General features: G+C 33.2%; 1 protein-coding gene across 1 annotated transcript in view; it reads right to left on the reverse strand.

The window, feature by feature from the left end:
* Positions 1–9,899: 9,899 nt before the first annotated feature.
* LOC141399201 (uncharacterized) overlaps positions 9,900–12,357 on the reverse strand; it is a 36,146-nt gene continuing 33,688 nt past the window's right edge. The window contains exon 4 of the mRNA XM_073977465.1: positions 9,900–10,417. Within this exon, the coding sequence (XP_073833566.1) occupies positions 10,272–10,417 (146 nt within the window). The 3' untranslated portion in view covers positions 9,900–10,271. The remainder of the gene's footprint in view (positions 10,418–12,357) is intronic.

The following is a 12,357-nucleotide window of genomic DNA, read 5'->3' on the forward strand; positions in this document are numbered from 1 at the left end:
ACCAGTTGTGACAATATTGATTAAAAATGGGAGAAAACTGCAAAAAAATTCAAAAAAACTAACGGTATTATTGCAACATGCAAAGTGAACGCAGACTTTTTGGGGCTCTAATTTAGCAGTTGTAACACTTTTTTACCGTTATCTTCGTAATATTAATATATTTTCTGGAATTTTTCTTTTTATTCTGGTAGTAAAGAGTGCCAATAACATATTTATGAAAGAAGAACTGATCTCATTTACCTATTTATTAAATTTTTAGCATCGTTTTTGAAAAGTAGTAAGGTGAACGCAGACTTTCTGGGCTATGTGTATGTGTTATTTAAACATTCTGAAGGATAATTTGAAATGTAGCGCTGAAAATACGGATTGGGGACAACATTCCAATTGTATCAAAATAATGACCCCAAGCACAAATCATACATTTTTTTAGAATGGATGCTATAATAATATAGAAAAATATATGGTGTAGTTTGGGGACAAATATAAGAAGTCATAACATCTAAAGTATAGGGACCCGTAAAAATGCCTGCAAGAAGAATGGGGAATAATTCAGATTTCTTGCAACGAAAATTTAGTTAAATCTATGCCAAAAAGGCGAAAGCTCTAAAGGATAACAAAAGAAAATATACCAAGTGCTAAACGCGTAAGAAATCCATTTTGTTAAATAAAAGTTTTAATGTGGATATTTTTCACTGTGAAGTAGAAATCGATGTTGTTTAGCAATTGTTTTTTTGTTTTTTTTTTTATCTAAAGCTGTGTTCCAGAACTAAAAAGTTTTTACAATTTTTACGACTTTTACACATTTTACTCGAAAAAGCGTTCCCGTACACAAAAAAGTTGTAAAATGTTCACTTCTCTTTAAACAAAAATGGCGCTGAATGACGCTCTCTTTAAAAACTTTTTACACGACAAATTTGGGCGAGTAAAAAAATAGTAACATGGTTGCCGGCGTCTGATTGGCTGATACGCCGACTTTGACATTTGTTCCAGTTTTTTTGACGTATTTTCCATTTTTCTGTTCCCGAACTTTTTGAAAAAACTTTTTTGTGACAACAATTTTTCTCCCTTTCTCTCTTTTACGAGTTTTACTATTAAAAAGTACGGGAACGAAGCTTAAATTTACCTTATTTTCCCTAATTTTATTTTTTTAATTTTAAGTTAAGACACCAATGTAAAAATATAAAATACAACAAAATCATTTTCATTAATTTACTGTTAGCAATCGCAGTTTTAATGAAAGAAACTGAAGTGGATACTTTTCACTGTAACTCACTGTATATTAAATCTTTCAAATTACTTGCAACGTTTATTCATTAACCATTTTATTAACCATTAACAGCCTGTCTCGTGTGTGTTTTTTCAAATTGGTTTTTTAATTTGAAGATAAAGCAAACGTAAAAATATTTCGAAAACTAAAGTTTGTTAGAGTTTCACTCGCACACATTTTCGTTTCGACATACAGAAACAGGCTGTAAAACATTAGAAACAAATCCCCCTATTTAACGTAGTCAAAAACCCTTATTACAAATGACATTGGCAGCGACACCTAGTGTCCATTGCCCCTCATATAACAGTCGATAATATAACACTTAACCATTAAATAATACGGCGAATTTGGTGGTTGTCTGTGATAAGCCACACATAAAATGGAGCAAAAACATGACTGGGTGCTTCAGCAATCAGCGAAGTTCGATATTGCATACCCGAACCTAATAAATTAAAGACTCTTTCTTTTAGCTCCAACAGAAGGTTGTATTTTTATATGAGCCATTCCCAAAATAAAAAAGTAACATCCAATTTGTTCAAAAGTATTGAATAGTTTGGGTCCACGAAAAAAAATGCTTTTATAAAGCGTTTTTCGTTGTCCATTCTCGCAGAAATACTGGATTATTTTACCGTGTTAATATTTATTTGTAATACAAAAAATATTAAAAACTAGTAGATTCTTGTAGTTCTTGAACATACAGTCAACCAAAAAAGTCTACATACACCCTATAAACCTCAAGTTTTAAGGGTAAGGAAGCATTTTTATGCAAATCCAAGTACATAGTTCTATTTCATATCCCTAAAAAACAATATTACATACAACAAAAATATATTCCATAATACGAATAACGGTAAATTCTATAAAAATTAAAAAAATAATAGGGAAAAAGTGTACATACACCCAATGAAATATTAAGATTACCGTAAAATTTATGGAATAAGCAATACAAATTTTACATTTTATTGCTTTATCAAATGTCTCTGGTTGCCTATGATATATTTTAGACAAAATAGGAACATATTTGTGGATTAATTGCCGTTATTTAATGTCAGACTTCGCTTATAGCTCGTTAAGGCGGACCCTTGTAGATATCTTTGAGTTTTTCAGTCTGGTAGTTTATTAAACCCCAGGAAATACTGTGGGACTAAATATTTTGAGATCCTAGAGCGCTTTGAAGTTGTTTTTATGGATAATATATGCTCCTGAGCTTCGCTAAATATACGAATTCCTGAGGTTTCTCATAAATGTTATAGTTTTCACAACATTCCAAGGGGCAAATTACATGCAGAAGCCTTCGAATTACCTTGTAATAAGGTCTGGTACAATCCTTCAGCATCCATTGAATAAGCAATGTAAAAGTATCCCACATTTATAGCGCTTCAAGTGACCCTAACGATCATAATACGAGAGCATACTAGTTAACAGTGTAAATTTCATACAAATTACATGCATTTTTTGGTGGTGCTTTTATTTTGATACTTTGGAAACTTTAGGAGCGGGTTTGTATAATAAAGTTGTACATTTCTGATTGAGTTAAGGTCCAAAAATGTATTACAAGGTAATTCCAAGATTCTTGCTTGTAATTTGACCCTTGGAATGCTGTGAAAACTATAAAATTTATGAGAAACCTCAGGAATTCGTATATTTAGGGAAGCTCAGGAGCATATATTATCCACAAAAAAAACTTCATAGCGCTCTTGGATCCCAAAATTGTTAGTCCCACTATATTCTCTGGGGTTTCGTAAACTACTAGACTGAAAAACTCAAAAAAATCTGCGAGGGTCCGCCTTAACGAGCTATACGCGAAGTCTGACATTAAATAACGGCAATTAATCCACAAATATGTTCCTATTTTGTCTAAAATACAGTCAGGGACAAAAGTTTACATACACCCCCTAAATCTCGGATATTAGGGTTAGTAGTGATTTTTATGAAATTCCAAGTATGCAGTTTTATTTCGTCTCACTAATAAACAATATTTAATAGAACAAAAGTATATTCCATAATACAAATAACGGTACATTTTACAAAAACCTAAAAATGATGGGGACAAAAGTTTACATACACCCCAAGGAAATATGAGTATTATCGTGCAATTTATGGAATTAACAGCAAAATGTATACATTTTATTGTTTTGGCGAATGCCTCTGGGTGTCTTAGATATATTTTAGAGAAAAGAAAATAATTTTTGGGGGTCAAATGCCGTTATTTAAGGCCAAACTTCTTGTATAGCTTGTTAAAGCTGAACCTTGCTTAATTCTTTACGTTTTTAGGTAATGCACTTTAAAAAAAAACCACAAAATTAGTGTCAGATTACAAATTTTGAGAACCTAGAAAGCGTTGGAGTTGTTCTTGTGCAAAATATTACTTCTTGGACTTCGATAAATGCCCGCTTTTCATCAGATTTCTCAGGAAGTTAATAGATTCCGCAGAATTCTTGGTGCAAATTGCATATAGAAGGCCTTGAATTGCCTTGTAATATGGTCTGATACAATCCTCTGGCATCAATTGAATCAGAAATGTGAAATATTCTGTTACAAACCTGTTCCCGAAGCTTCCAAAGCATCAAAATGTAAGCACTACCAAAAAAGCATGAAATTTGTACTGTGAACAACGTCGTTTTCGTATTATGATCATTACCGTCACTATAGGGGCGAAAAGTTGCGTATAATTGTACATTTCTGAGTTAATTGACGCCAGAGGATGATATCAGACCCTATTACAAGGCAATTCAAGGCCTTCTATATGTAATTTGTACCAAGAATTCCGCGGAATTTATTAATTTCCTGAGAAATCTGATGAAAAGCGGGCATTTATCGAAGTCCAAGAAGTAATATTTTGCACAAGAACAACTCCAACGCTTTCTAGGTTCTCAAAATTTGTAATCTGACACTAATTTTGTGGTTTTTTTTAAAGTGCATTACCTAAAAACGTAAAGAATTAAGCAAGGTTCAGCTTTAACAAGCTATACAAGAAGTTTGACCTTAAATAACGGCATTTGACCCCCAAAAATTATTTTCTTTTCTCTAAAATATATCTAAGACACCCAGAGGCATTCGCCAAAACAATAAAATGTATACATTTTGCTGTTAATTCCATAAATTGCACGGCAATACGCATTTTTCCTTGTGGTGTATGTAAACTTTTGCCCCATCATTTTTAGGTTTTTGTAAAATGTACCGTTATTTGTATTAAGGAATATACTTTTGTTCTATTAAATATTGTTTATTAGTGAGACGAAATAAAACTGCATACTTGGAATTTCATAAAAATCACTACTAACCCTAATACCCGGGATTTAGGGGGTGTATGTAAACTTTTGTCCCTGACTGTATATCATAGACAACTAGAGACATCCGATAAAGCAATAAAATGTAAAATTTGTATTGCTTATTCCATAAATTTTACGGTAATCTTAATATTTCATTGGGTGTATGTACACTTTTTCCCTATTATTTTTTTAATTTTTATAGAATTTACCGTTATTCGTATTATGGAATAAATTTCTGTTGTATGTAATATTGTTTATTAGGGATATGAGATAGAACTATGTACTTGGATTTTCATAAAAATGCTTCCTTACCCTTAAAACCCGAGATTTGTAGGGTGTATGTAGACTTTTTTGGTTGACTGTACATATGGTATGTTCCTTTACTTTTGAAAATGGAAAAACCGGCAAAAGTAGTAAAAGTTGTGAACTGCGCCTGATGTAAAGGAACGCTTTTCCAGTAAAAAGTGTTACACTTAAAGATTCTTGCATGTAAAGAAACAGCTAATACTCGTATGCATAAAAATGTCCATAAATGAGAGTATAAGATTTTAAAGAAGATCCAAGCGATTACAAAGAAACTGAAATGGATAATTGTTAACTTAACAATAGTCATAACAGCGAAGACTGAAGTTAAAACGTGTCGCTGGGGCCTCAAAGTTTCCATAGTAATCTGTATGGGGCCTAAGGTGAATTTTCTCGAAATTGCTCTAAAGGCCATAGTTATTTTCGAATCGAAGAGACATTTTTACCACTTCATTGCTGTGGCTTAAAAAAATTTATGAAAATCGGGTAAGTTTTTGATATTGCTCCAATAGTAATATAGCCTTATATTAAAGTCCAGGCGATTATCACAATTTTTTGTAGGATTTTTTTTAAGCCACAGAAATGAGCTGGTAAAAGTTTTCTCATCGAATGGGCAATAATTACGGCCTTTAAACCAATTTAGTGAAAATTCACCGTGGGCCCCACACAAATTACTATGGAAACTTTGAGAGCCCAGTGGCACGTGTTAACATATTCTAATTTTACTCAAATATTGACACTCTTAAAATATAACAAAACTAAGCATAATAGGGGTGTGCCGCCTAAAAAAATCCGACATCAATTTTTTCCTTTGAGTTAAAACCAGCCTAGTGGACACTGACCTCCTCATGGTGTCACCTGTGGATCTGCCTTCACAACCGTTAAAGGTAGTGGGCTAAAACGGAGCTTTTTAATGGGTTAACCTAGTTTATGAGATTTATTTGACGTTTGCGCTATGAAATTGACATTTGAAATCCAGTTAAGTGCAAACGGGGTATAACGTTTACCGCGCAATCCATATAAGAACGTTAAATACCTTGGGCCAAGAAGTAACATACTACAAAAGCAAATTCCTGTAAAGTTGACGACCCCGCAAACTTTTTAAGTACAATTACACTGTGCGACAACAAAAAAATGATAAGAAAATCTGAATAGATTATTAAAGTAGAGGTAAAAATATGAGACACGTGTATCGGCGTCTTTAAAGTTACCTAAGTAGGCGTGCCAAGTTCCGCCCATTTCTAGTTTTTTTTTCGAAATATTCGAGCTAAGATATCTTGGATTCCTTGCATTTTAGGAATATAGTGTCTTTGCCAACTTTAAACAGGAGGATGTGGGTAATATATTTGACCCTCATGCGGTTCATCAAATGGGTCTTTTTGAACCTTTTTTCGAAAATCTTTCAAAAACTTCTTTAAAATGTGATCATATCAAATCCAAATATTCTACAAACTTGTTCGCCATAAAATTTTACTATAGGTCTCAGAATACACCAGATCTGTAAATCTTATCTAATCGCCAGGAATTTCTAAAAATGAATAATACGTTTTAGTGTTAAAGTCGGACTTCATCTGAGTTTATTCGAAATTGTCCCAAGTTTCATATTACTTTCATGTATCAACTCAAAAAAAGAAGGAAAAAATTTCATCAAAAAATTGGGAAATATTTTCATGTTTTTTTCTCCAAAATTGATACTGATATTTTCATGATATATAATGTAAATAAACATTTCATTTCTTTGGTGACCCATAGTGAAATTTGACGAAGAATATTTTTGCCTTTGACGTCATCTCTCTAAAATTATGTTTTGTGGGACAATTTCGAATAAACTCAGATGAAATCCGACTATAACACTAAAACGTGTTTTTCATTTTTTAGAGATTCCTGGCGATTAGATAAGATTTACAGATTTGGTGTATTCTGAGACCTATAGTAAAGTTTTATGTCGAACAATTTTGTAAAATATTTGGATTTGATATGATCACATTTTAAAGCAGTTTTTGAAAGATGTTCGAAAAAAGGGCCAAAACGACCCCTTTGATGAACCGCATGAGGGTTAAAATTTTTAACAAAAATATTACCCACATCCTTCTCTGTAAATTTGCTAAAGACACTATATACCTGAAATGCAAGAATGCCAAGATATCTTAGCTCGAATATTTCGAAGAAAAAACCTAGAAATGTGCGGAACTTGCCCCGCCTTCTTTGGATACTTTCCGATACGCGTATCTCATATTTGTAGATCTACTTTCATAACCTGTTCAGTTTTTCCCATCATTTTAAAAAAAAATTAATTTTGTTGCACAGTGTTATTGACTCAGGTTTGTTTCGGTGCGTGCTGAATGACATCATGAACGGAGCCCTGAATTCACTGAATACTACGAACAAACAAAGTACGAACAGACACAACACGGAAGTTAGACAACGGTAAGCTGCAATCACAACAGATAGCCACAGCATATTCCACTCAACTGGGCCAACTGCTTAATCAAAGCACTCCTCGTCCCGATAACATATCAGGAGAATGCCAAAACATTTCCCACTCCATGCAAACAGCCGCAAAATCAGTACCAGAGACCTCCACCAAGGATCCATGGTATGACCAGGAGTGTCGTGCTGCTACCGAAGAGAAAAATGCGGCATATAGGGCTACTTTACAATCAGTAGCAACGCATAGCGCACGATAGAGGTATCGGGGGAAAAGGAGAGAGAGAGAGAGAAACATCTTTCCGCAGGAAAATGAGAGAGATGGAAAAGCGGGAGTGTGAAAAAATCGAGATGTACAGGAGCCAGAATGAAGTCCGAACATTCTACCAAAGAGTGAAAGATCAAACTGATGACTTTGGTACAGGCACATCATCCTAGTTAGACCAGCAAGGTAATTTGGTAACTGGTACATCCCCATCTGGGGATATCCCCGTGGCCTTGTGTATGTCCAGGTGTTGGAATTTGCTAATCCTTAGAGTGCTGAGTCAGAAGCGGACTGCCGGAAGGAAAATGGTGGTGACGGCGAATAACAAAGGCGAGGGACTTCAAATCTAAGCAAAGAAGTTTCAGATAGAACGGATGAGGGAGGCTATGGGGCCATATTCCCAGGAAGACAAATCAGTCAACAGCTCGGCATTGACAAAGAAGGAGGTAGAAACAAGAACTTTGCTAATAGAAATGGAAAATATAAAGATGGAAATGAAGATGAAAAACAATCAGAACACAGGGTGTCCATAAAATTCATTACAAATTGCCACATGTGGTATGTCTGCGTTAAAGCCTCGACACTTAAGAAACATGGCATTCTTGCTCAAGTCATATCTGGTAAATAACTAAAGACCAAGTTCGACCTAATTCAAATGTGATTCTGAAATCTTTATATTAGGTCGAATTTGGTATTTAGTCTTTTATTATGACTTCAGCAAGAGGCGATTAGATTGCTGGATGTAATTGCTTGCTTGTCACATGTGAGATAACGCAGTATTTTATGAACTCTCCATAAGGTTGTATGGCAGATGCGTTCGTGCACATATGTTGCACTCTTCCTCCCTCTTTCTACACACTAGTCTAAGTTAGGTTAAGTCATATTTTACGACTTAGTTCTTAAGAATGTTTTTAGATTAAATAAATCAGTGCATATAACACTTTCAACAAGGAAAGACGTGTGTTTCTTTCCTAAACTAGATCCCGGTTTATCACAAACCATGTCAGAATTTGGTATATCCGCAAAGCTCATTCGGTTTTTAAAGATGACTTTAATGGGCCAAACACATACGGTCCGTTGTGTGACGCGTTGCGCGTTGAAAACAACAACCACATGAAAAATGTGGAAGTGATGCCAAGTTTGTTCTTGAAGTTTTCATGTGGTTGTTGTAACTCAACGCACAACGGACTGTATGTATTTAGCCCTTAACTGATGTCAGGTCCCCAGAACCTCTCTGAACAATTTATTACTGAAAGAGGTTTCAGACATGGACAAAGAACGCATAATTTCATGATATTAATTTTATGAAACTATTGTTGAGTGGCAGGGGGCTACGTAATTAAGTAAATCTAGGCAATGCTAAGCCCCTAAATGCGCTGCGTCACCTGAAACAGTATTTTGATTTTATACGTAGAAAACTTAGCACACATTTGCACCTAAGATATTTTTTTTTAATTGAGATATTTTATGATCTGGTATTATTTTGAAATTTTCATCGAAAATAGTGCTTGTGATTCTGACTATACGAGTATGGACAAAACACCAACTAAATGACTGGTTGGTAAGACAATTACCGGAAGGAATGGTTCACTAAATTATAGCTTTGTTCCAGAACTAAAAAGTTGTTACAATTTTTACGACTTTTACCCATTTTACCCGAAAAAAGTTTTAAAATGTTCACTTCTCTTTAAACAAAAATGGCGCTAAATTACGCTCTCTTTAAAAACTTTTTACTCGACAAATTTGAGCGTGTAAAAAATAGTAACATGGTTGCCGGCATCTGATTGGCTGGTACGCCGACATTTGTTCCAGTTGTTTTTACGTATTTTTCATTTTTCCGTTCCCAAACTATTTCAAAAAACTTTTGTGTGAGAAAAATTTTTTTACAGTTCTATGGTTTACGAGTTTTACTATTAAAAAGTACGGGAACGAAGCTTATATCCAGTTCCATTGTGGATTATGTCGGTCCATTCCCTCAGGTCTCTCTTCCGTAAAGTTCAACACGTTTGCGCTTTAATCTTGTTTAAGGTTTTTTGTCGTATCGTGTTGAAATTTGAATAGGAGCTAGACACTCCTTCATTCGACCACTCCTCACACACTAATGTTTTTAGTAGCATTTGTTACAAACCTATAATTTTATTCTCCACCTATCTTTCAGTAAAAGCTCGTTTATATTATAGCCTTTTGAAGAGTTAACATTATTTATGTGCATTTATTTGTCATCTATGCAATGGAAGTGACATTTCAAACGCAATGGGTTTCATATGTAAACGTACTATTACTCACTATTTAAATTGTTTTTATATGTATATAAATTTAAAACAAGTTTTTTTTTTAATTTTAGTTCAATTTATTTCTTTTGTGATTGTTTTGTTTTAAAAAAGAAAAAATATATATACAAAATAAAAATATATATAATATAAAAAATAATATTATAACACATATATTTCAAAAAAAAGTGATAGAAAAGAAGAAGTAGAACAGTTGTGGGGGAAGAAATCAAAACAAAAAAAGAATAATAATAGGAAACGTAGCTGCTGCTGGGAAAGGACATAGGCAGGATTTGGAATAGGAATAGGATTAGGATAGATAATTATTTATTTTACTTAAACTAAAGACAAGGGTCCACAAATGATGCTACACACTTATTAAGAGGAAGGAAAAACAGGGGGCGGAGAAAGGAAGTAGGCGGGAATGTGAAGGATTTAAGGACTTAGGACAATGTGTTTTGTGACGTTTAATTACGTTTCCTTAAGGCTAAACGACCGGCCAATGGACGTTTGGGTTTAGCTTCTTCTTCTTTTGGTTCAGCTTCACCTTCTTCAGCTGGTTCTTCGACGGGTTCGGGTTTTGTGGGTTTGCCGGCCTTGCGATTGCGGCTCACTGGAAGTGAAGAGAGAAAAAGGAAGAATGTGTTTTTTTAAATAATGTCTAGAAGAGTTAGGAAAACTAGCATAATGGATGTAAATGTCCTATTAAAAAATCTCTAGAAAATTTAGGACGTATTTTTGATATTTTAGGGAATAAAAAGAATACAATGTAAATCAGGCATGACCAAAAAGAGAACGGAGAAAATGTGAATGTATTCAAAATATTGGCAACTTATAACAGTGTGTTAGTAAGTTTGTATTCACGCAAGCTATAAAACAAGGGTAGGCATTGTGAGTCACAAGAGAGCCCACGTTGCCTGTGTAGATGCTAACACGTTGTGAACAACAACAAATTTACGCCCATTGAGAGCACAAGAGAGACCCAAAAATTTTCTCTGCCTCACTCTTCTATAAAACAATAACAAATCAAAACATTGGTTCTCTTTTGTACGCTCTTTCTGTGCATTCGAGTCGTGTGTGTGTAAATTGCCGAAAATCATCGGCACCGCCGTGCCAAAGAAGAACACATTTGATGTAAATGTGCTATTAAGTCATCTCTAGAAAAATTAGCACACATTTACACTTGTACCTAAACAATTTTTTGATTTTCGATATTTTATAGAAGAAAAAGGAAAGTAGGATGTAAATGTGCTATTAAATAATCTCTAGAAAACTTAACACACATTTACATATGCACCATTTTTTTAATTTTAGGTAGTTTGAAGAATCGAAAGGAATAGGATGTAAATGTGCCATTAGACAATCTCTAGAAAACTTAGAACACATTTACACATGAACTTATAAAATTTAGGATTGTAGATGTTTTATGGAATGCAAAAGGGTTAGGAAATGAACAAGAATAAAATGTAAATGCGCTATTAAATAATCTCTAGAAAACTTATCACACATTTACACATGCACCTAAAACATTCTTTATTTCAGATATATTATGGAATATAAAAGGATTAAGGAATGAAAGAAGAATGGGATGTAAATGCGATATTAAATAATCTCTAGAAAACTTAGCACACATTTACACTGGTATATAAAACATTTTTTAATTTTATGTATTGTATGGGATTAAAACAGAATAGGATGTAAATGCGCTATAAAATAATATCTAGAAAACTTAGCACACATTTACACTTGCACTTATAATTTTTTTTTGTTTTTTTTTGGTTTTAGATAGTTTATTTATTTTTATAAAAGGATTAGGAAATGAAATAGAATAGAGTGTAAATGTGCTATTAAATAATCTCTGGAAAACTTTGCACACATTTACACTGGCACCTCTAACATTTTTTATTTATTTTATGGAATTAAAAATGATTAGGGTGTAAATGGGCTATTAAATAATCTCTAGAAAACTTAGCACACATTTACACATGAATTTATAAAATTTTGGATTGTAGATGTTTTATGGAATGCAAAAGGGTTAGGAAGTGAACAAGAATAAAATGTAAATGCGCTATTAAATAATTTCTAGAAAACTTAGCACACATTTACACAGGCAACTAAAACATTTTTTTATTTTAGATATATTATGGAATGTAAAAGGATTAGGGAATGAAAAAGAATAGGATGTAAATGCGCTATTAAATAATCTCTAGAAAACTTAGCACACATTTACACTTCCACCTAAAACATGCTTTTAATTTTATGTATTGTATGGAATGAAAACAGGATAGGATGTAAATGTCCTATTAAAAATTCTAGAATACTTAGCACACATTTATACTTGTACTTACAACATTTTCTGATTTTAGATATTTAATCGAATGTAAAAGCACTATGAAATGAAAAATGAATAGGATTTAAATGTGCTATTAAAAAATCTCTAGAAAACTTACACTTATACATAAGACATTTTTTGATTTTAGATTTTTAATAAAATAGATGTAAAATAAAATATGTAAATGTGCCATAAAATATTCTTTAAAAACAATTAGCACA

The sequence above is a fragment of the Musca autumnalis genome, unplaced genomic scaffold (assembly GCF_047663935.1).
Source record: "Musca autumnalis isolate F117 unplaced genomic scaffold, ASM4766393v1 scaffold_3, whole genome shotgun sequence".
NCBI lineage: Eukaryota > Metazoa > Arthropoda > Insecta > Diptera > Muscidae > Musca > Musca autumnalis.